This window comes from Gymnoscopelus microlampas (genome assembly GCF_963454915.1).
Source record: "Gymnoscopelus microlampas genome assembly, chromosome: 22".
NCBI classification, from domain to species: domain Eukaryota; kingdom Metazoa; phylum Chordata; class Actinopteri; order Myctophiformes; family Myctophidae; genus Gymnoscopelus; species Gymnoscopelus microlampas.
Window position 1 is genome coordinate 29,441,524 of NC_139959.1, and position 25,150 is coordinate 29,466,673.

At 45.8% G+C, this 25,150-nt stretch overlaps 1 protein-coding gene across 8 annotated transcripts in view; it reads right to left on the reverse strand.

The window, feature by feature from the left end:
* The window catches only part of LOC311038504 (rho GTPase-activating protein 12-like), an 83,922-nt gene that overhangs the window by 53,931 nt on the left and 4,841 nt on the right, over nucleotides 1–25,150 (reverse strand). For all 8 annotated transcript variants that reach the window (XM_084048075.1, XM_084048072.1, XM_084048074.1 and 5 more), the window contains exon 2: nucleotides 21,853–22,635. In XM_084048075.1, the coding sequence (XP_083904201.1) occupies nucleotides 21,853–22,536 (684 nt within the window). In that variant the 5' untranslated portion in view covers nucleotides 22,537–22,635. The remainder of the gene's footprint in view (nucleotides 1–21,852; nucleotides 22,636–25,150) is intronic.

Consider the following 25,150-nt stretch of genomic DNA (forward strand, 5'->3'; position numbering starts at 1 on the left):
AAAGCTCCCAGCTCTGTCGGGCCAAATCCTCTAATACTCCGATGGGTGAATTAGCTTCCCAGCGTGGCAGGGAACCAGGGAGGGCACCCCAGTTACTCAAGTTTGAAGGGGGTGGTCCCGGTCTGCCGGGTGGAGGTGAGAGGGTTCTGGGGGAATAGCTGACAGGGTCAGTGGGTTTTTAAAAGAAGGGACCCTGTAGTAAGAAGTGACAGAAGGAGACGTGGGTTTAGAGGAGAGCCGGGCAATACATCAATAGCGCATATCATTGAAATGGGTTTCTTTTACATTGTGAATCCTGATACACAATGGGGTTGTTGTAAGTATGTTTTACTTGACAATGCCCGGTGAGTATTTAAGGTACAATTTTCCATACCCGAATATATTAAATTAATATCGTGATGTTTTTGATGTTTTGTGACGCTATCGGCGACTCGATAGCAGAGTGGCTAGGGCACGTAACACTCAAATGCCAGACAACGAGTACCTGGTTCGATTCCCGATTGCCTGACGGTTATGGGGCGGATCCACTGGAATGTGAGTTCAGGATCTCTCCAGTTGTCAGTAATGAGTTAGACAGCTTGATATCTCCTGACAGAGATGGTTCCTCAGACCTCATAACAAATCACTGGCAACTAGATAAAGTGCTCCTCGGAGCACAGGTCTCCGCCAGGTCAGATACGTTATTGTGGCCTCCTGGTGGCGCTATAATAGGCCAATGTGAAAAGGGTGCCATTTATTCTTAGGTCGTTCACGGCAATCGGACACTGCATTCATGATTTGAAGCATTTTGTTCCAAAAATGTGTTTTGCTAAATTAGACCTGCTGGTGGCGCTATAACAGGCCAATGTGAAATTTTTTTTCATTTCTTCCTCGGCCTAGTGGGAATGTGCGTGTGAAATTTCACGGAAATCGCACGCTGCGTTCATGGTTTGAGGCAGTTTGTTCAAAACGGACCAATCCTGCAAACTTTGGATGGCAACCTTAACCAATAAGGATGGAATATGGGATATCGGACAGATCAGGGTTGATCACATGACTATAGAGATACTGTGTACCGATTTGCATGACGTTTGGTTAAAAACTGTAGGAATAATGTGAAAAAAATGGGTTTTGCACAAATCGGCCTCCTGGTGGCGCTATAACAGGCCCATGTGAAAAATTTGAGGCAGAGGTTCTGAATTGGCATCCAGGGAGTGTGTGTGCACAGTTTCGCAGCGACCGGGCCAACGGTGCCGGAGATTTGGTGGTAACACACGGACACACGGACACACGGACACACGGACGGACACACGGACGGAGGGTAAAACATACTCTCTCGCCATGCCTTACGGCCTGGCGGAGACAATAAGGTAATCTATTAGGCAATGCATGTTAAAGCTAGTTTGAGATGTGTGCATCCCTTATATCACTAACCATATCAACATGGAAGCCATTTTGCTCTTCCGTCATACTAAAGTACTAGTACTTTAGTACTAGTACTTTAGTGTGTAGACTCTACATACTAAACATACAAAGCACTGCAAACAAACTTGGGTCCAAAATAATAGTGTTTATTGACAATAAACCGATCTTCTGTTTGTTTGACTGCCAGAGTGGTAGTTGATTACCTGAGTGGAGGTGTACGGTTTACTTTTCTAATTTGAATATGTGCTCATGGTTTCAAACACCCACTCAGTTTAGCTCGACGGGGGCTGAAGCTGAACCAACAGATATCAGAGGATTTATAATGAAAGCTCTCTCTATTGGAATGCTGGGACAGAGAGTCACAAACCACACGCCTGCCACACAGCCCACAACACCCGACCCAGAAGAACGAGAAATTACCTGCCTGCCTTCAATAAATGTCTGGGAGGTTGGAGGGAATAGAGAGCTAGAGGGAGGGAGGGGAGTTCTCAAAGCCCTGTCGCACTCACACTTAAGTAAACATTTTTTAGATGAATAGGGGAAAGACAGGTCTGGCACCTTAACAAGGTCTAGAAATCAGGAGTCCAGACCAGTCAACTTGGTCCTTGGAGAGGAGAGAATGGACTTTAGCGATTTCTTTCAGGGTCGAGTTCTGCAGAACACAGCCCAGAGTCCAACACATTGACCACTGTGAGGTGCGCGTGTGCGTGTGCGTGTGTGTGTGTGTGTGTGTGTGTGTGTTTTCCTGGCAATTGACGAAGGGACACTATAGGGAGTCGTTTTCTGAGGTCGTAAAAAGTACCTAAAAAGTACTGCTGGCTTTACCGGGAATGTTGGTTAGCCCCCAGCAACTGTAGGATAGAGGGGCTTACTGGTCAGCCCAAGCCTAGACATACCAACCCTCCTTCCCTTAAAACACACACACACAATCTTCTTAGATATATGGATTAACCAACCCTATTCTGGACATGTAGCAAAAATAGAAGATCTACAAACTCAGAAACGCAACGTGTTGTAGACCGCGTTGTAGACCGGCTTGGTGTATACGAAAATACTAGTCCATTCTGCAGACCGAACGACAGAACCTGGCGGTTGTGAGAGAAACAAGCAACCAGCGTCATGTCGTTCTGCACGAACGGTAGCTCATGCGGGTCATTCAGAGCATGTTTGAGTATCATGAGACTCCACGATGAGTCGTAGTAGAAAGAAAAAAACTTTGCATCGGTTAAAATAGACGATTTTCACTCTTACACACGTCTCCCATTATGCCGCTGCAAGGGGTCGGCAGAATGGACAACAGGGGCAGATCTGGAAATATTCAACGTTCCTTTGTATGTTGGTGAGTGATTAGCGACGCATCAAACATACAAGCTAAAATGACCGGCTCTCTCCTTTAAGACCTGGAACGCATCTGTGTCACTTTAGATTTCTTTGGCTATTCAAAAGTAGCAGATCTACGAGCTCATAGCGCGGCACCAAGTGCCGCGCTATGAGCTTGTAGATCTGCTATTTTTGAAAAATATTGAAAAATATATATATTTTTTTTTTTCCAAAAACTGGTTTTAGAAAACATTTTTAAGAATCGCCTCAGGTCTTAATGGGATATACTACACCGAGTCATCTGTCGGTGCACCCAAACAAGCAGACAGACTCTCATACAGAAAGTGAAAGTGGCTGCTTAGCGAGGGTAGTGAAAATTTTGAAATGCGCAGCCATCTGACCATCTTCCCAACCCGCGGTGTGTGTGTGTGTGTAGCGGCCTACAGCCCGCGGAGCGGACAGGCTCTCCACAGTCAGCGGCGTGTACAGTCAGACAAGGCAATCGGCGGCTCGCCTACATAATCCTAATGGGGGGAAATGAAACGGGAGGGGTTGTGCTGAAGTCTGAGAGCCTTGTTACGGTCTGCGTAAACAAGCGTTGTGTGTGTGTGTGTGTGTGTAGTGTACAGAGGTCCGTCGCCGCAGATGGCTAAGAGGACCAGGGTCATGTGAGGTATCTCATCTCTCCGCTGTGAATGTAGGCCCACAGTAAAGCTGTGTACGTCGATGTATGTTCTAAATGGAGATTGCTATCTCCAACCAACACCGCCCCCCTCCCCCCACACACTCACACAGGCACACACACACACAGAGACAGCGAGGGAGAGAGATTAATCAGCCCACAGGAAGAAGAGTGGGAGAGACTCAGGCAATTACGTTTTATAATCAAGGCGGTAATTAATTAACTGTGTTGCCTTCATTTGGCTAAGCTCCTCAATCTCCCCAACATTGCGTCAGTAGCTTTTCATCTCCAGGCCAGTATTACTGTGACGCATTTCCTTTTCTCTGTGTGAAGTAGGTTGAGTGTTTGGAAATAAAGGAGCTGATCTGAGATCATTTTGAGAATTTGGTGCATCGCTGCAAATTAATAATGACAATAATAATACACTGCCTTTGTTTGCATAGCAGGAAAAAAATGGTTAACAAAGAGCTTCATGGTAAAAAAAATAGGAGTCACTAGCTATTATGGTAGTGACATAAACAGTATGGACTTTTGTATGGAATTTTGATTTTGTCCAAATCTTGTGTTTGCCATGACCACTAACGCAGACTATCTTTAATCACATTAAACGTGGCGTCCCCATTTTGGGAAAAAATTCTAAACTTTTCCAAATGTATTTTTCATCATACGATGAAGTATAGGGCTTAAGTCAGGGGTTTTCAACTGATTTTGACCCAGGGACCACCATTAGGGTTGGGACTCGTTAGGATTTTAACGGTTCCGGTTCCGGTTCCGGTTCCCTCTTAACGGTTCCGGTTCCTTAGCGGTTCCGGTTCCGGTTCCGGTTCCCTCTTAATGGTAACGGTTCCTTAAGGTTCCGGTTCCCTCTAACGGTTCCGGTTCCTTAACGGTTCCGGTTCTGGTTCCGGTTCCCTCGGTTCCGGTTCCTTAACGGTTCCGGTTTTGGTTCCGGTTCCCTCGGTTCCGGTTCCTTAACGGTTCCGGTTTTGGTTCCGGTTCCCTCGGTTCCGGTTCCTTAACGGTTCTCGTTCCGGTTCGTAATATTTTTTTTTTCCTGACATCCATTATACTTATAATATACAAGTACATAATAAACACAAATTCAATCATACAAATGCAGCTTTATTGTAATGATTGCACATTACAATTATGAGGTAGGCAGATGTGACACAAAAACATTTCGGTAGTGACACATGGTAAATAAAAAAATTACTCCACTACAAAGTACTACCAATCAACTCTAAATTGCCTGAAACGTACTCCTAACAGGTTTTTCGGGGGAAGATTTTGGCCTCCACACTTTCGTTTCGGTAGTGACACAAAAACGTTTATGGAGTGACACAATGGTGAAAAAAAATGTACTAAGTCCAGAGCTCGATGAATGTTGTGGTGTTAGGGACCAAAAAAGTCACTACAAAGTACTACCAATCAACTCTAAATTGCCTGAAACGTACTCCTAACAGGTTTTTGGGGGGACGATTTTGGCCTCCACACTTATTATGAGGTAGGCAGATTGTTTGCAAGTAAACAACAGTTTGCACAGGTAGGCTGTCTGCATGCATGCATGAGTCCAACTTCTAACAGTTCTTTTGCAAGAAAATGAGCATATCTGCTTTTTCTGGACGAATCCTGCATCTCTCCTGGCTAATAGTGTCTCCAGCAACTGAAAACACTCTCTCTGATGGGGTTGAGGATGCTTGTACACACAAATATGTGGCAGACAAATCATACAGCATGGGGAGTGTGCGCCTATTCTTCCACCACCATTCAGTAGGGTCTGTGCCCATGGGCACAGGGGCCAGGTTCCTGTAGTGATTTATTTCTATGTCTGCTTTCGCATTAGCTGACTGGGGGAGGATCATGGACTCAGCTCCCTTTTTAGCGGCTTTCTCTTCCTCTTCAAAAAGCTCTTCTAGGGGAGATATTTTCTTCTTCTTAGGACTGGGAGGCTTACTCTCCGTCTGAAATATCGGTAGACAAAACATCCTGTTGGTGATGATTTTAATATGAACAGACAGAGGGACTGTTCCCAAGAAAATGAAAATATTCAGCATGTCATTCCTTAATCCTTACCTCTATCTCTTCTTCACCTTCCTCCTCCTGATCAGACACACTCAAACTGGTCCTCTGGCCCTGGGTGGTCTCACTCTCACTCTCTGCACACTCCTCTTGTCTGGCTGGCAGCTGAAAATTCAAAGATGCATGCATTACTAGGTAGCTAGTACTAGCCAGCCTAGTAGTTCACAGTTTAGGCTGACAGCTGTTTTTACAACTTGTTACATGATGGCCAATGTGTTTACCTGGTGCTCTAGCTCTGGACCCACTGCTGCGGTCTTCAGCCGGTCCCAGGCTTCATTGTTGTCCACTTTAGTCTTAAATCTTGGGTCCATTATGGTGGCCTCCTCCAGAAATGCTGATATGTCATCATCCTATAAAACACACAACATGAGATGATGAGAATAGATGAATAGATGCACAGTGACTTTGTAAAGTATTCAGATTAATTTACAAGATGGCAAATTGTATTTAATTTGATCCATTTTAATACCTGATAGCGCTTGGACAGGTCAGTCCATGCCTTCTCCTTAATAGCGATGGCAAAGGAAGAGTCTCCATCAGCTACTGTGAAGTGAGCCTCTAGCTTCTTTAGGATTGGAAGAATCTGCCCACATGTTGCCATCTTCTCACTCGATGCAGCCAGGGTGCTGGTGTAGAGGATTCTCATAAGTCTGATGAAGTCGTCTGCTTTCCTGAAGTCATCATCAGTGATTCTCTCCAATCTACCAAAAATGCAGTATATGTAGTACTTAATGTTAAAATGGTTAGGGGAATGTACTTTAGAAGTAAGGTATTTGAGATGTAATAATATTTACAATGAGTTAAATACATTATAAATGCAAAAAAATAAAAGGTTAACTGAAATAGTAATTTTTATCAATAATATTATTTAAATGCTATACTCACTTGTCCTTCTCTGCTCCCTTCCTAACTCTTGGATCCAGAACGGTTGCTTGAATGGCTGGGTATTGCTCCAAGAACCTTTCAATCATCAAATATGTGGAGTTCCAGCGGGTTTTCACATCAAGCACTAGTTCATGGTCATCTAGGGCTGAAATAACACACACACACACACACACACACACACACACACACACACACACACACACACACATATAATATCATTTATCTAATATAAATGTAATTTCATTCTCAACTTTAAGTGAATAATACATTTTAAAAATCTACTTACACAGAACTGGTTGCTTTTCTTTCATGACCACCTTGGCCATGCTGGTCTTCCTCATCCAAACGATGACTGCTCTTATCTTGGCTGCCCACTTGCTCACCGACGGAACACTGCAGGCCTTTTGTGCCCCCAGGTTTAATGTGTGTGCAAAGCATCCAAGTTTCAGGATCTTCAGCCTCTTCGCAGCCACATCCATATTGGAGGCATTGTCCACAGTGACTCCAACAATAGATTTCAGGTCTAAGCTGAATTCTTTTAGGATGGCCTCAATCTCTTGTGCAACAACCACTCCTGTTTGAGCTTCGTAGACTGCCTGGGTCTTCAGGACTTTTAGATGGAGACGGTCTTTAATCACATAGTGCAGGGTGACAGTGATGTAGTGGTCTCTGGTGATGCTGGTCCAACCATCAGAAGTGATGGCAGCCTTCCTGACATGTTTAAGCTCTGACAGTACATTGTCTTTCTCCACTGAGTACCATGCATCTATTAGAGTGTTAGTAAGTTTGTCTCTGGATGGTGGTGCATACTTCGGGTTCAGAGCTTTTAGCATTTCCCTGAGAGTAATATAACAAGAAAAAGTGATTCCCGGATTACTACAGAAAAGATAATACAACACTATTATTATCATTACAACTATTATTTAAACTTAACCACCACATATAATTATATACATGCAGATAATATATATATGCACCTAAAGGCTGGGCGTTCCACAGTTGAGAATGCATGGGCGTCTTTAACAATGAACCTGGTAACTGCACGATGACATTCTTCAATCTTTTGTGTCGTCATCCCCCCAGCTGCAGCCTTGGTGAAAGGAGTGACTTTGTTGCTGGTCTTGTCTGTACTTTCTATAGATAAATATAACATAATATTCATGATGAACGATTAATTTAGAGCCAATAACAGCAGTTGAGTTACTTATTAGCCATGGATCACTGCACCAGGTTGAAGTTAATCCATGACGACCGTCGGTCGTCATGGATTAACTTCAACCTGGTGTTCGCACTATCTCCATTATGGCCCGTATATCTACATTACCGTTCAGATTTCAAATATAAAGTGCTTATCCCATCGCCACGGATGTTATAATTATATACGGGCCCTCAGAAGTACCCGTATCTTTCGTATTGTTCAATAAAAAGCATTTTAATCCGATCGGTGGCCATTTTCTCATATATAATTATAATGTATCAGAGTGCAATACACCTCCCAACCAAAAGGGTTGCATAGTTGAAAGCATGGAGGAAATACGGAGAAAATGGCCACCGATCGGACTAAGATGCTTTTTATTGAACACTACGGAATAAACGGCTACTTTCTGAGAGCCCATACCTCATTGTAACATCCATGGCCATGGGGTAAGCATTTTATTTATGGCTTTCTAGTTAATGTTAGTAGTTAGTACTAGCCTGGAGAACTTGAATCATCGGAGTCGCCGTCTTCATCCCCCGCCTGTGGATCTGGTGGTACGGCTTTTCGTAGGCTCTCAAACACGGTGCACTTGCCCAGTTTAATCTGGTGTTTTTGTAGGAGATGTTTCCTAAGAGTGGACGTGCAACCACCTTTGCATGAGAGAATTGCAGGGCATTTATTGCACTTTGCCTGCTGCTTATTTTCTCTCGTGAAGTGTAACCACACTTGGGAGGGTTTGTTGTTCTGCCTCGGCATGTTGCTGACGCAGCGCTCTTCACCTCTCTCACTCGACGGTCCGACGGACATTCACAGCATGCTTCAATCTTCAGCGTGTAGAGCAGGGGGCGTAACCACCCCACACACATTTGTAGGTGGCGTGACGTCACCACAGTCGCTTGCATGCACACAGCTGAGCCAAATGAAGACAGATGAGAAATTCCAGGAACCGATTGCGGGAACCGTTAATGCAAATACGATGGAACCGGGTCCGGTTCTTAAATTTCAGAACCGGTTCCGAAAAAGAACCGGTTCCGGGTCCCAACCCTAACCACCATCCCGACTAAGAGCAACCTGGGGACCACCACTATTGAGCGTGGCGGGTCCATCATAGACCCACCCCACACAATAGTGGTGGGGGGTTCATACACCACAGGGAGCTGGAGAAACTAGCTATAATATCAATATAATATAGTGAATAACCAGTGGTCCGCGGACCACCGGTTGAAAACCCCTGGCTTAAGTGATTAACTGATAACTGTTAATGAAAATTAAATGATCTGCTCACACCAACCACCAACCCACATACACCTCAGACACACCCAGATCACTGATCCTCCCATCACGCCTGGACTGACTCGGTTCTTACTCCGTTTCACAACAATCGTTTGATCGCCCCTCAGTCCAGTCAGCCATGAGGTGTCTGAGATGGCGGCGTGTGTGTGCTGGACTCCATTAACTGAACAGCAAAGGCTCCTAGGCTCAAGATGGATTGTAATGAGTTCAGGTCAATATGAGCACCTGATTCCTGATATATACTCGGTTGCGCGTTGTGTCGTAAACCGAAAACAGCAGATGTACAAGATCACAACACGCCACTGCACGAAGCGGTGTGAGCTTGAAGATCAGCCATTTTCGGTGTGTGACACCCGTGCGCAACAAAGTATAACTCAGACTTGACACTGGGAGAACGAGCCCATCTGACTCCAGGGTTGACTCCTCTCGTAATAGGAATGTCAGGTGTGAGGCAAAGCCCAGTACAGGATGAGTTCCTGGAAATAATGAAAGTGCCAGTCAGCTTAGAATTGGGGGAAGGACTGGGACGTGCACACAACTACTGGAATAAGCACACTGGAGCACACATGAAGATACACAAACACACTCACTATTCACACAGTTGTTTTTGGTCTCTTTTCGGTACAGACCCAAGGCCACCTAACCAAGGTCTATACGGAATAAAAGGCAATCAAAATAAAACAGAGTTAAAAGGAATTGGCAGACAGTGAGAGAGAGAAATGTGAAAACATTGAGCAGCTTCCTCAAGGTTCTTGCCGTGCTTGTTTACAGCTACGAGGGTTCAAAATCATGATACATGTTCACTTCAGCATTTCACACTGACAACATCCCAAGAGCTCACTCCCGGCAATAACCACCGTTACAGGAACAAAATGAAACAGAATATTGTACTGGCCTTGGTAAACATTTCCTTAACTCGGATCAACACTCAAACATCGAGCATCTTTCTTTCTTAAATGGTTTCTCTCCTTTCTTAATGAGGCTTAAACTCTGTAATCCCTCTCTGACAAAACCAACAGGCTGCAGAGATGAGGAAGGTGTGTGTGTGTGGGAGTGGGAGGGGGGGGGTGGTCTAACCGACCAATGGCAATTCAGAGCCGTCGTGCATGAAGGGAACACTGGAACATCCGTTACCACGGTGATATCTATTTCATTAATGGACACAGGGAGAGTCTCTGGGCCAATCAGACGCCAGGATGGCATCAGCCAGTGCCATCGGAAGTCTCCTCATTGTGGCACAGAGCGAGGGCAGATATCAGACTCCTAATGCCTCTCTGTGTTATTGGTAAGTCAAACTTGAAATAAATGCAGCCCAACCTGGAATAAATGTACAACTGATAAGCAAGACTTTATCACACCTATCAAAATGATGGGCTTTATGATAACAAAACAGTAGAAAGACAAGATGTGCTGAAACTAATAAAAAGGAAAAAAGACAGATATGCTGAAACTAATAAAAAATAAGAAAGACCGATATGCTGAAACTAATAAAAAGAGAAAGTAATATTATCCTTTTACAGTGCAGGCAAGTGTGAGGGAGACTCAATCTGAATTTGTCTGGCAGACCCCCAGCTGAGCTGCGAGCCCTACAGGGTACAATTATCTGGGATGTGTTGTTGTGGTGTTAAAATTGGAATTGCCGGGGCTGTGGCATCTGAAATGATTGTTTGGGCACAGCACTGATCAAGCTGGAAGAAGGGTCTGGATGGACCCAACGCGACAACAGATGCTCATTCTCTCTGTCTGCGCTTTGTTTGTGGGAGCAGCATCTCTCTCCACTGATGATGGTGGCTGGCCGGTGGAAGGTTCTGAGGACAAAAGCGCTCAGAGAGTCTAGAAGGTCCATTCAGTCGCCGGTATCACAGGACCGACGCAGAACCACTAGAAGCAGCACATTTGTGTGTCCCCCACCCACACACACACACGACCTACAAACCACCACAAACGGCCATAAAACATAATGACAGACCCATCAGTGAAAATAATTAACCTCGGCCACTGTAGTGATGGATGTTCAATACACACAGCAGCACAGCACAAAGTGATTTCCACAAAGCTGAGGCTCGCGTAGGAAAGTGCCTCCTCTTCGCCACCGGTTGTTCTTTGCACCTTTAGAAATGACAGCAATACAAAATGCAACCAGCACCCTGTGTGCACTGCATTCAAACATCCACCTATATGGGCTGGGGGCTGCTATTCCAATCTGATAATCATCCTCTGGCAACGCACGAATCTGATGGTTCGTATACTTCTGTGTTGTTCTCGGCAGGAACGATCCTTTGTCTGCTTGGCATACACGCTAGGTAATTAGCATTCTCGCTGGCACATGTCAAGAGACAATGTGTGCCCCTCGATGCTCCGCGACACCCACGCAACAGTGCTTCCACATGCCAACGCGCATCCTCCTACACAACATTGCTCAACCTGCTGCTGTGGCAGGCAGGCAGGCAGTTCAGAGGACATGGGGAGGGGAGAGAGAAACAAATAGAGAAATGCCTGATGGTTTACATCTGTTGTCTTTGATCAACAGTAATGCGCTGCCTTGTTATGCTTAATGCTGTCCTTGAGGGGATACAAGCTTTTATGATCCAGCACCAATGGAGACAAAACAAATGGGAAAACATCTCAGGGTGCAACAGGCCACCGCGGCGAAAACAGAAAAACTGGGGAAGAGAGCGCCTGAGAATTGAAAATATACATGGTTTATATTATTATGGTGACTGCCCCCAATTAGTCCGAGCTCTTCCCAAAGGTAATGTATTTTTTAATAATACAATGCACACAGTCCTTATTGTGATATTACATATACCACTTTACTGACAAGATTAACATTTATTCATATGAACCCAAATGTCTCTATCCTGGGCATGTCATAATAGGCGAACATTCCACGGAAACAGAAGATCTGCAAGACTCACAACACTTTGCATTGCAACTTGTTGTGAGCTTGTAGAAGGAAAGAAAAAAGGAGGGGGCCAAGTACAGATGCCTGGGGGACCTCGGTCAATGAAGTATATAGGGTTTAAGTGGTTGAGGAATAGCGTAGGGGGAAAGAAGGAAAGAAGGGCACCGTCACCTTCTTATTCTGAGTCATGCTTTGCTTCAACCTTTCAAATTGGACTCACAGTCTCGGTGGAAGCTAAACACCTGTGTGGGCGAATGGAGAGAGACAGAGAGCGAGAGAGGAAGATACAGGAGAGGAGAAAACAGGAGTGAATCACAAATCCGCCATCTCTCCACTTCAGTGCTCTACTAACTCCATTCCCCTAGGTGCAGTCTTCTGCAGAAAATAAGAGAGATCGGAAACATGTCCCAAAACGCGCCACAAATGCAGTGCTTTACACAACTGGGCCAAAAGGGCTTTTATGGCCGCGATGCAGGTGGAACCCGATATCTAAATGACTTGGCTGTCAGCCTAGCTAATACCAGCCTCGCACATCTCATAACACGCGGGCGACAGCTCCGTGTGGTGGGGATATTTGGGGGTTGGTGGTGAAATGGCTTTTCCAGACCCGAGATCATTATCTCCTCAGTGGTTTGAGAGTAAGCATAGCTTGACCCGTTCACTCATCCAGAGCGGGGTAGACCCGACCGCTGGGAAAAATGTCTACCAGCTGTTGGAAAGGCTGTGTCCTCTGGACACACAGCCTGCATGTGTTATGTAAGCGCGCCTTGAGACTCCCAGTGCCCTGGGCATCCTCGCCATGTGCATCAACATGGCCCTCCATGCGTGGGGGGGGGGGGACTTACTAAATAGAACTTACAGTACTCAAACACATGACGGTGTAAACAGCAGTTGGGGTTGTGAATCTTGACCTTGTAAGCGCAGCATTAGCTAGTGTTGGGCATTATAATGAGCTCCCCATTGAGTTGGGCATGAAAAAAAAATATGATTTTTTTTTAACACATCTTTCAAAAATAAATAAGTTGCCAAAATAAACCATGTTATTTAGCAGTTGGCTGAAATGGAGGTACAGTGTTGCTTTGCAGAACTAAGGACCACAATGGAAGGGAGTCCCCAGGACTTTTCCGTTATCCTTTTAGCCTAAATGTTTCATTGTACCTCTGTGAGATCTGCTATGAGATCTACAAGCTCATAGCACGGCACTGAGTGCCGCACTACGAGCTTGTAGATCTGCTATTTTTGAAAAAAAAATCTTGAAATAAAATCTTTGAATACAACATTATATCATTATTAACTCAAATCTCAAACATTTTCACGATTTTTCAAAAATAGCAGATCTTCAAGCTTATGTGCCACGCTATGAGCTTGTAGATCTGCTATTTTTGAATAGCCAAAGGAATAAAAAATTACAAAGATCCGGTCCTTGATTGAATGGGTTAATATGTTGATCTGACTCATGTCAGATCATCTAGCAGCAACCATAGAGGCAACAAACACACAAATAAACAGATTAGATCATTCCTGTAGCCGAGAGTACAGTGCAACGACCATAACAACAGAAGGCAGCAGATCGCTGGGGCATCTGCGATTAATGAGACCCAGCTGGCTCATTCAGGTATGCAGAAACCATAGCGAGCGGGAGGCCGAGGGAAAAGCAAGCAAGAGAGACGAAGGCTTGCCCAGACGTCCTGGCGTTCTCACCTTCTCCTCCGGGTACATGCTGTCCCAAGCAGTCCACTGAACAACGCGAGTCAGCGAAGTTCCAGATTGAGCTAGCCCGGGAGTCGGGAGAGAGAGAGAGAGAGAGGGAATGACAGGGGAGCAACTGAACCAAATGACAGTGAGCCGATCAAGGGAGAGAGAAAATGCGCGAGAGAGAGCTAATGAAATAGGTAACCCTGTCATGACTGGGGGAATGAATACCACGCTCAACTGACAGAGAGAGAGAGGGAGAGAGAGAGAGAGAGAGGGGGAGAGAGAGAGACACACACATAGAGACAGAGAGAGAGAGAGAGAAACAGAAACCAATATAGGAGACAGTTAAATCATTAGTCATCCTGCTCACTGTCAACCACTCAATTCTCATGTGTGAGGAAAGAGAGATGCGGAGATGATCAGGCACCTAGCAACCATTCTTTCCCCACTCCCCCTCACCCCCCCTAAAAACAACAACAACAAGAACAACCACCACCTCCTCCTTCAGAGGGATTAGGCCCAAATCCTGGGCATTACACAAGAGACACGAGACCCCCCAAACCCCAGAGATCCTTCATCACAACCTCCACCTCTTGTGGTCGTCTTGGCGGCTCAGCCCGGGGGGCTTGGCTGTTATAATCCCCAAGGATCAGGACAGCGAAAGAGGGGCTGGGTAGGGGGTGGGGGATGAAAGGTCGTTACAGGTTAGACTGTCGATTCTGCAGAGAAGAGGCGGTTTAGCCGGTGATTCTCCTCACTGCAACACTGAATGTGAGCACAACACTCAGTTACAGTGTGTGTGGTCATACAGGTGGTGAAAGGCCAAAGTGAAGCCATTACAGGGTGGATATGAGATAGGAGTTCTGCACTTTACATTCCCTTTGATGATTTCTTCTTTATTCCATCATTAAATTATTACAGATAGATAGAGGAAGGTTGAAAGTTTGCAGGACCACAAATGCTAAAGAATAAGAATATTTAGAATAGATATAGCATGTTGTTTAGACATACCCTTGGTTTGATGTTTACTTGGTGTACTACAGTACTACATTGCTTCTCTTTGCACTCTTATTTACGTGACTAATTTATCCTATCGTTTGTCGACTGTATTCATGCTATTTACTCGGTATTTGCAGTTGTGTAAGTCACTCTGGATAAGAGTGTCTGCTAAATGCCTGAATTGTAAATGGCAAAGATATCTCGGCTTGTTTGGTTAATTTGTCTTCATCAATGTGCCAGACACTGACGAATGCCTAACTAGCTGAGACGACCTTCAATCTTCCTCCACTTAAGATGCAACCATTTAATAATGGAATCAAGAAATTCACATGCATCGTGTGAATTTCTGAGTCTCTTATCCATTGAATACTGCCTTGCAGTACTGCACCAGTAGCTCTGTACACACTACACAGTGTGGATTCAATAATACACGCTATTGCAGGGGCGACGACGCAGTAGATGGGGAGAGAGAGAAAGAGAGAGCGAGAGATAACAAGAATGTTGGGATGAAATAGATAAGCAGACAGCCCAGACACTCATACAGGCACAGAGTCAGGGAAAAGGAGAGACTTCAGAAGAGCTATTTGCTCAGGTCAGTATTAAATTATGGCTGGCTCCAAATGCTTCATATTTAAGGGGAAAGCAGTCCTTCATTGAATTAGCCGGCCGGCTGACTCATGGGCCTGGTCCGTACTGTAAGTGTGTGTGTGTGTGCTGTGCGCATGTGCGCGCGCGAACTGTAGCAGGAATGACAAGTATGCCGTGGAAAACATGCAGGGGCCTCATTTTCAACGTCTATGGAAGTAAAGACTCTCGGCACGGTTCCAGATTACGGGGCACCGCAGACAGGAGGAGGCTATGCTTTACTTAACAGGAACATTTGCGCCCAGATTCACTGGTATTTACAAGCTCATTATGTAATAACAAAGTGTACTCTGTTCATACTTACATCAAAAAGAGTTCCAACTAAATTTGGTAATTGAGTCTTATAAAAATTCACTTTGAGGCCCGGTTGACATTTAGACTCAACTGTGACGAAATCTATTTAGGAAAGTGTAATTAGTAGCTTGTTGTAGCGCTACACCACTTTATTTGGTGTCTAGGAAGGAAGAAGACATTTTTGTACAGGAAATTGAAGAGCTCTGCAGCGAGGAAAACACTCGGGGACATAAACAAGAGCCATGCTTTCTATGAACAATACATAAATCCTGCTGCATCCAGGACACCACTTACATCACTGCACATTAATGAGCCAATTCACAGCACCAGAAACCGAAGGTGCAAATGTAGTACTAGTGAATAGTCCAAACACTTCTATGGGTAACATCTTTGTGAAGTACACTACTGACAGGGCTTTTCCCTGTGCACAACCCCCACCCCAAAACCAAAACGCACACAAAGAAACGCCATTTCAATAAGCTGCTAAGCCCATGGTGCTCATTCGCAACCTTTGCTCCGTTGCAAAAGTCTGTAAACATACAACTTAGCGGAAGCGAGTGAGAGTGCATACACATGCACAAGTCACTCATGACTGAACAGCATGGTGAACAATGGATGTAATTTAATGTCACTTAGCAGCTGATGCTCAGACGCCTGTAAAGCAACATTTCAGTGACAATGTTTTCAAACATCTTTAATGGTGATGTTGCAACGTTTTCACTTAAACTTTCATGCCATTTATCTGAACGCAGAAGCCATGCCTGGCGTTCACAGCCCACAGACTGCTCCAGATTGTGTGCCTGGTCCGCTGGCCCTGGGTTCTAGTCCGGCTGCATTGCCTGTCATCCCACAGCGACAACAGTATCTCTGTCACAGCCGGGGGTCTCTCATTTTGTCCCCCCCCCCCCCCCCCCACACACACACACACACACACACACACACACACACACACACACACACACACACACACACACACACACACACACACACACACACACACACACACACACACACACACACACACACACACACACACACACACACACACACAGAAGATTAGCCAAGACCTTACAGTGGGGCTAAAATCAGACACAAGGAATGTAGACTTCGGACAAGCTCAGCTGTTCTCTGCCTCTTTCTACATCAAATTAGTCCGGATGCATTTACGATCCAGTTATGTCAGAGCAACTGTAAGCGTCTTCAAAGCAGACCTACAGCGTCGTCGGGACAAGACATGCAACAGAAATACATACAGTTTATTTTAGGTGGTGACTGATATAGCCCCTAATCTCACTGACATACCAGCTACATAAGGTGGTACAGTGACCGCTGCACACGGCACATGTTGAGATACTATTCTTTTATCGAGTGACTAAACAGCTAAATGTGTTTGTGTGGAGGGAAGGGGGGGGGCGGGGGAGCCCGGCAGGGGTGGTTCACACCACGTTCGTGGCTGTATTGTCTGGCAGTATGAAGGCAGTCCGTGAAGGGCTTCTGAAGGTCACGTATGATCATATAATGGGAGTGTTGAGCGAGAGCAGGCCAGGCCGCTGGCACCGCAACGCAAAAACCACACACACAAACAGATCCAGGGGCCACCTCAGTGTGTCGTCTGTGACTCACCATGGAGAGAGAACACAACAATCTGGCTTCTCACACACACACACACACACACACACACACACACACACACACACACACACACACCAAGGTTTTTTAGCATCAAAAGCTGAAAAGGTTACGTGTAAAACTGGTTTGAATTTGAAAAGGAGATATTGTGTGAAGACCAAGGGTACATGATCAGATTTGAATTCATATATCTATCCTCCTATAATTCTACAAAGCTCTGTAACGGTGAGCCCAAAATCTCTTCTGCCCGGTTCTCCTCAGTGGCTGGAGCAATTGCTCTGCATTTGCACACAGCCATTGACCATTACCATGTGCACGGAACAGCGAAGCCCGTTTTTCGCTTTCCCCAAATGTCAGCTGTTTATTAGCGTTTTTGTGTTCGCTGGCTCCCGGGTTGCCCAATCATGTGCGTGAAACAAGCGTGGGTGCTCATATCCCCCCGACGGGTATGGTCTAGTATGTATAATGTGTAAGTCTCTCTGGATAAGAGCGTCTGATAAATGCCAAAATTTACTTGGGGTGGGGTTTAAAATGGGGTGAGAAGCTGTGCCAGAAAACTCAGTGGACCCTCACTCTGTCAGGAGGTGAAGGAAAGTGAACCATCACCTGCTGTTGCCAAGGCTCCAGAGATAAGCAAATTACACAGCCAAAGAATGGAAGGACAAGTCAAGGGAGGCGTTAACCATCAATCAGTGGTGAAATCTAATCAATTACAAGCAACCAGCTGGCACTCCAGCAAAGGACCGTCACAGACAAATCCCTCATACACATCCATCCGTCCGTTTGTCCATCCATCCCGTCACCCACAGACAGAGCCCTTTTAAGAAAGTAGTGGTGAAAGAGTGTGGAATGGACAGTGGAATGAAAAACAAACTAGTACGAAGAGACAGCAAGCAGTGTTACTAGTGCTCCGAATTATGTGAGGAAAGCGCCACTGCATTGATTTGTCAGAGTGATACCATGATGTGTGTGTATGTCTGGCTTTGTCATGTCCCTCTGAATGTGTATGTCTCTTTCACACACACACACACACACACACACACACACACACACACACACACACACACTTTGCCTGCACCCACGCAATGGCAGGAAGGAGTGGAAGTGGGGGAGTAGCTTTAGCGCAGGGTCCAATCACTCGCCTGGCAACAGGCCAGACATGGAAGACGAAAGGCTAATTCATGCTTCATCGCATGTAGGTTTTGCTCTAAAAAAGAAAAACGACTGACTATCGCGTTTTTCAATTGATAGTTATTTTCGGTGAGCAACAATGTTTAAATTAACGGTAGGGTATGGTATATTTAATAGTTACATATTCTGATAGTAATCATTATACAGAGTGTTTGTTCAGTAACAGGGGAGTCCCTGTCTCTCCAGCTCTTTAGTGAACATTAAATGCATTTCAGGCCGGGATACCAATTTCATCCTATCAGGAGAGAGAACTCATACTGGATACAGTATAAACAAATGTAATTGGAAGTGATGGCTCAGAGAAATGAGCAGACAGAATTGGAACTGGAACACAGTAAAATTGAAACTGATTAATGGGTACTCTCTCCTCCTGAGAGAGAGAGAGATAAAAGAATGGCTGAAACTGGCAACCCACCTGAAAATGTGTTTTCTGTCTATTAAAGAGCTAGAAAGATGGGGAGACCCCTTTACTGAACAAACATTCTACAGCAATGATTACCATCAGAATATAGAGCTTTAAACTTCTAACAAAAAATATTTTAACCAAAATATCACTTACACTACCTTTAACCACTTAAGCCTTAATTGATATACTTACATACATTGTACGGATGATAGCGAAATAGCCAATCTACAAGATCACAACGCATCGGACCATGGTGCATTGTGAGGTTGTAGATCTTTGAAATTTGTTTTGAAAGTTTGGTTAACTTTTCATCTATAATGAAATGCCCCAAATAGGGATGCCAGGTTGAAAGTGGTTAGGCTTACCATGAGACCACAAACAAAGAAAAAAAAACAGAAGGAGTGGGGTTCCACCTGCCTCTCTAGACCACCGCTCGTCTCTGACTGCTGTCCATCCGCCACTACTGTAGCTCATCATAAACACTTCCAAAACCCAACCATGCAAATGTCCCAGACCAGAAAACGTGTGTACTTTGGCCCGCGCAAATTGACAGGCGTGAAATTAATTCCAAAAAACCTTGTTGAACGCAGACAGACAGGCAGCAGAGCAGAACCAGCCAATGGGGACTTTTTTTCCCCCTTCTTGTGTTCAAATAAAGGCTCTGGAGACATTTCAATAGCAACCCAGAGAATATGCAGCCAGGTTTTGAACCACTTTCAACCTGGCGTTCCTATTTTGGGCTACCATTATAGGTAAACATTTTCTGAAATAGCTAATATAGCATATCTATAACGCATTATGAGTTCAATAGATGTTCTATTTTCACTATTTGTCATATCATATGACAAAGTGTATAGGGTTTAAGTGGTTAATGTGACATCTAAAAAATATCATATACACTGTGGGCTACCATTCTCACTTCCCTTTATGGCGCACTGCACATTCACACGTATATATGTACACACACACACACACGTTGATCCCCACGGTAGGGCGACTGGGGGCTACAGACTGATCCTCGGCAGATATGACCTAGTTTCTATTCAACACCCCCCCCCCCCCCTCTCTCTTTGTTAAACTCAGTGGTGGAAGAGACCTCCACTGCCAGGGGAACAAAGAACTCATGCTGTACATGGAGCCTTCGAACAGGCTGACCCTGCCTGGATACAACCACCACCCCTCCAAAAAAATACTGCTGTGCTCATCTTCCACAACAGCCTCCGTAACACTGAGAAATCCCTCTTATTCACAGTTTCTAGGTCTCCCCTCTGCACAATTGCAGATAGGAGTGGGTAGACTTTCCCTTACGGTGCGTTTTAACAGCGGGCAACTCTGGGCGATGCCGGGCGACATCGCCCAAAAAGATAAAGAAAATCTATCTTTCATCGCCCCCCCGCCCACTTCGCCCGATCGCCGGCTCTCATAGACTTTCATTATATTTTTGGGCGATGTCGCCCAGTATTGCCCGCTGTTAAAACGCAGGGTTAGAGTTGTCAAACGGATGGATGGACGGGCGGACGGACAGAGGTTAATTTCACTCTACCTAACCCGTCAAGGGATGTCGGCGGATTGGGGTGGATTTTCTCTGTCCTACATGCTGATGCTGTCTGTGAGGGTTCAATATATTATTTCTATGAATGGCTTTGTCCCCAATGGGTACTGTACTCTTCTGTACTAACACCAAGCTAACACCCACTTACAGGCAAGATAGCTAACAGGTCTCGCTTCAGAGCACTGGTAACCTTACACACAGTCCTGACAAGACAAGGACATCAGGAAGTGTGAACAGCCAAATCGGTGTGGATAGCAGTTCTCCGGTTCTAAATCGAACGAAAATAGCCACGCCCTAAAGCATAACCACCTTTTTTACAGGCGGAAGTCGTGGCCGAGACAATGTTTTTGCCCCCTGTCCGTCCGTCCGTCTGTCCGTCCGTCTGTGTACAGCTAATTTCCGGCACCGTTGGACCGATTGGCGTGAAACGGTGCACGCACACTCCCTGGATGTCAGAGCAGAACCTCTGGGCCACATTTTTCACAATGCCCTGTTATAGCGCCACCAGGAGGCCGAATTTTGCTAAACACTTTTTGATATTACTCCTACAGATTTTGTCCAAACATCACGCAAATCGGTACACATTATCTCTATAGTCATGTCATCAAGACAGACCTGTCTGTCTGCTCCGAGGAGAAAATGTTTCTAGCTCTAAATGGGACTATAATTTACTATATGAAAATCATGTTCAATTGAAGAAGACTTCAAACTACTGAAGCTCATTAAGAAAATAATTACTGAAGTAATAAACCAAGTGAGAAATAGCGGCATTTTCCCATTGACTTCCATAGGATCAAACTTATTTTGCAACCAGTAAAATTGTTCAAAACACTTTTTATGTCTTCTCCTACAACTTTGGCGCTGTCCTCCGCACATTTGGTGCACATGATTAGATCATTGGAAGCCCGTTGTCTTTATGAAAAAATATAATCTTCCGCTCTGATCCATTCCTAAACTATAGAAAAGAGCACCAATCCTGTGCTTTTAAGTTAATGAGGACTGCACAAAAGCCCAATTCATGGACGCAAGGATTTAACCACTTAAACCCTATATACTTAACCCCCAGCGCTCCATACTAGGCCACCTCCTTTTTTCCATTACCCCAAATCCCTTTGCTTAAAATAGCTGATCTAAAAGCTCCCATGGTATTGTGTTTGTGAGCTTGTAGATCTGCTATAGAGTACAGAAGTCCTGACGTCACTCGTTCAACCCCTGGTTCGTAAAGTAATTTCTCTATGGAGATTAACATTGGGTCATCTTAGAATCGTCTCATATAAGAATTGGGGTCCAAAAATAAAGAAACTGTCTCGGCGATATTGTCAGGGAGGAGGTTCTGTATCGTTTATGATAGTCAGTCACTTATATTTGATACAGTCTGTTTCTGCCGAAAATGTAACTAATTCGGCAGAAGTAACATTATCATTTTCTCACCGTCAGTTGATGCTTCATATGCATAAGAGTCAAACCGCCGGGGTCATTTGTTTATTTTTGGAACACAGTTCTTATTTGACGCAATATTAAAGACGTCTATGGGAATTCAGAACGGGGGTGGAAAACCGCGAACCACGTAGGATGTGTAAATTACGTTAGACTTCGGTGCTCTATATTCACCGAGTGTTCGCCCCAGAATAGGGTTCATGTGGTTAAGAGAAAGTGAACCAGCTCCATGCCCTACCTGCATGTGTTCCGTGGAGCTGCTGCTAAGGTCGTCCCCAGACTCGGAGTCGTTCCGGAGCTTGTCAGACCCCTCCCCCGTCAGGTCACCTGAAGAGGGGGTCTTGTCGCTGTCTGGACTCCTGTTGTTGTGCTCGCTTGCGGGTTTGGGCGGAGGCGAGTCTGCGCGCGTTCGCGGCAGCGTGGAATTGTTACCGTGATGGTGGTTGTTATTGTTGTGTAGGAGGACCAGTTCGGCCACCACCTTGCAGTGCTGAGGACTCCCTACGTTCTGGTTAGCGTCCCTGGCCAGAACGGGCGGTGTGACACGGTCCGAGGAAGGCGACGGCGTGGAGGAGGGTGGCGGGCGGCCGAAGCTGGACATCTCCTGCTGCGGCCTGTTGAGGTTCTCGTCGGACGCCCGGCAGATCTCCAGAACCGTGGGTTTGGCCCTCGGCGTGGGCTTCTGAGGGGGCAAGAGCGCCCGGCGTACCTCCTTGACGTACTGGGCCGGCACGTAGAATGCCTTGTTGCCCTCCTCCTTCCTCACCTGCCACCAGTCTTCGTTGGTCTTCCTGACCAGCATGTAGCATTCTCCCTGACGGATGGTCACCATCTTGTCCTTGGCCTTGTACTCGTAGTCGTACTCCACCTCGATGTAGACCTGGCCCGGGGCGATGGCAGGCAGACCCTCCCTGTCCACCATGATGGCTCCAACAATCGTTCCAACTCGGACCTCGGAATGTTCAGCAACTGAGCACTGGAGGGATCCTCATCTCCAATTAGAGAACCGGTGGACTATTAACTGCAGGAGATGGAAGAGAGAGACAAGAAATGTTTCAGTAACACAAACACATTTTTTCCCACAACACAGTAATAAGGCAGAAGCCCTTGAGCACAAATTCTGAGACATGAACGTGAACACACACATACCAGACCACTCTAAACACACCGCCATTCCATGTGACTCAACACACAGGTTAACCTCTCAGTCTCTCAATCCCACCTTCTATTACTCAACTAATTGCTGCTTAACCACAACCTGCCACAGCCACAATGCAGACAGCCTAGGTCACGCTATGACCCGACCCACCGCCAGACATAGGAACAGCCCTGGGGCACCGCCTCCCTCTCCTCACCACAAACCACAACAGAGCGTCAACACAGATTGCTGTGGTAACCTATGTGACCGCACAGGATATCCAGGACAGTAATCTGACCCTTAACTGCAAAGCCACCAGTGGCAATGGCAACGCAGGCCCACGGACCGCTCCGACGTGGGACTCCAATAACACTGGACTCTGTCAAACGTACTATCTTTTACAGATCACATCCTAATATTACTTCTGGTTACCCTTACAGTCCTGCATTGCAGAATCACATTATTATTCATTGAAACAGCTACGCTGTAAAGTCAGAGTGTTCAAAACTGGAGCAGGGACTTTAAACTCCCTTCCCAATAAGTGCATTTTTCTCTGACAAATAGCCTGACCTCTGTGAAGGACCCCGAGGCCCCTCTCCCTTGTCCCTGATGGTTGTGTTTTGGGTATGAGTGGCTGGCCTGTCATTGATTTATCTGTCAGAGAGAATCCCCTTGACATTTAATCTACAACCCCCCCCCCCTGCCCCCTCATACAGGGTACACCCCACCACACACCACCACCACTGAAGAGGAGCTGCCGCCAGGCCGCAACTCTCCTCATATCAAATTCTCTTTCTTCTTGCCTTAAATAGCAGTCGGCCGTCGCACTGACATCCTGGCAGCATGGGGCGGTAAGAGCAGGTGCTTTTAGCGAGGCGTGAGAACACACAATCTATAAGGGGCTCCCTCCCCTCCTCGTGCTTAACGAATATGTACACACACATACACATGCTAAGCCTCGGAGCGAGACAGACAGTCACGACACCCAGAATAGATCCGAGTTGGTTGGAGAAGTCTGGCCCAAAGTGAGAGTGAGAGACCAAGAGAGAACATGACAAATGTAAATGAGGCGCGTGTAAATGGTCTAAAGTGGTTTCTATTTTATCTGTTCCAAGACCATGACACACACTGACAGAGAGACACACACTGTGCATTATGTAATGCCTGGGCTTTGTGTGTGTGTGTGTGTGTGGGGGGGGGGGGGGTGTGTGGTACTGTCTGACAGTACGCTGGGCCTGTCCCAGCAGAACTACTGTGATGTCAAATTGAAACCAAATATCCAGGAATCTCACTCTCTCTGTGCGTGTTAGAGGACACAATGAAAGAACACTGATTTATCAGTCACAATCACGTGAAGTGAGTCCTGAGTCGTGTGTGTGTGTGTGTGTGTGTGTGTGAGAGTAGTCTCGCGTAGCCAGACCCCACAGAAAATGAAAAACAGCGACCTCTGCTTTTCTGATATTCTGTGGAGTCTGGCAGGAGTATAATGTTAGACTAGAGCGCAGGGAAACACCGGTTTCATGTCTGCCTATAGCGCATCACTTCCGGTTGGTGCGACCATGTTTTCATTCCCACTAACAATATTTCTACACGGAACACTAACACCACTTCTCCCAGAGAACATGGATGGTTTTGGTTATAAGCCCACTTGTTTCTATGATGAAAGAGTAATTTAAAATGTGAATATCTTTCCGTGGTTTTGTCCGCTCCGAGGACGCTATTGTTAAATTAGTTTCGGCTAGTTTCGAGGGGGGGAGGGTGGATCATGGTGGATGGACACGTGAATCCCGCCCACTACATTTGATTGGGTAAAGCGCGGCCCACTTCCTGATCTGAAGGCACGCCCACTTTTAGCCAATGCGCACTGGTTAGGACGAACCGCTCCGACAGATTCCACCGCAGGTCGGAATCTGTTCTTGAGAGATTAGTGTGAGAGAGAATCAATCACACATGTCACTCTCCAGTCTCCAATACAGTAAATCCCCCCCTCCCTCCAACACAGTTCACACTCCCACCAGGTGTGAATTCTGCAGACCGGTTGTCTCCAAAAGGTTCTGTCAGGCACCTGCCGACTGTGATGACTAGTGTCGTGGTACACGATAAACAGCCTCAACCTGCTGCTGATGTCACAGCAACCATCATCACAATGAATTTATGATGGCAGAGTAGAGCGAAGTTACACATCTGTGTGACTGTATGACTACTGTGTGTTCGCATAAAGGACAAAGCCTATTAAGAGTGACATCATGGTGCCAGTGCGTTGCACTGTCCCTGTGATAGGAGCGTGAGAGTGTCACCCAGAAAACACTCCGGACTAATCTGCTCATTAGATAGGCCTATCTGTTGAGTCTAGCCTGGACTGGGTGCCATTTTCACACCAGTTGGAATCTGAAAGTGG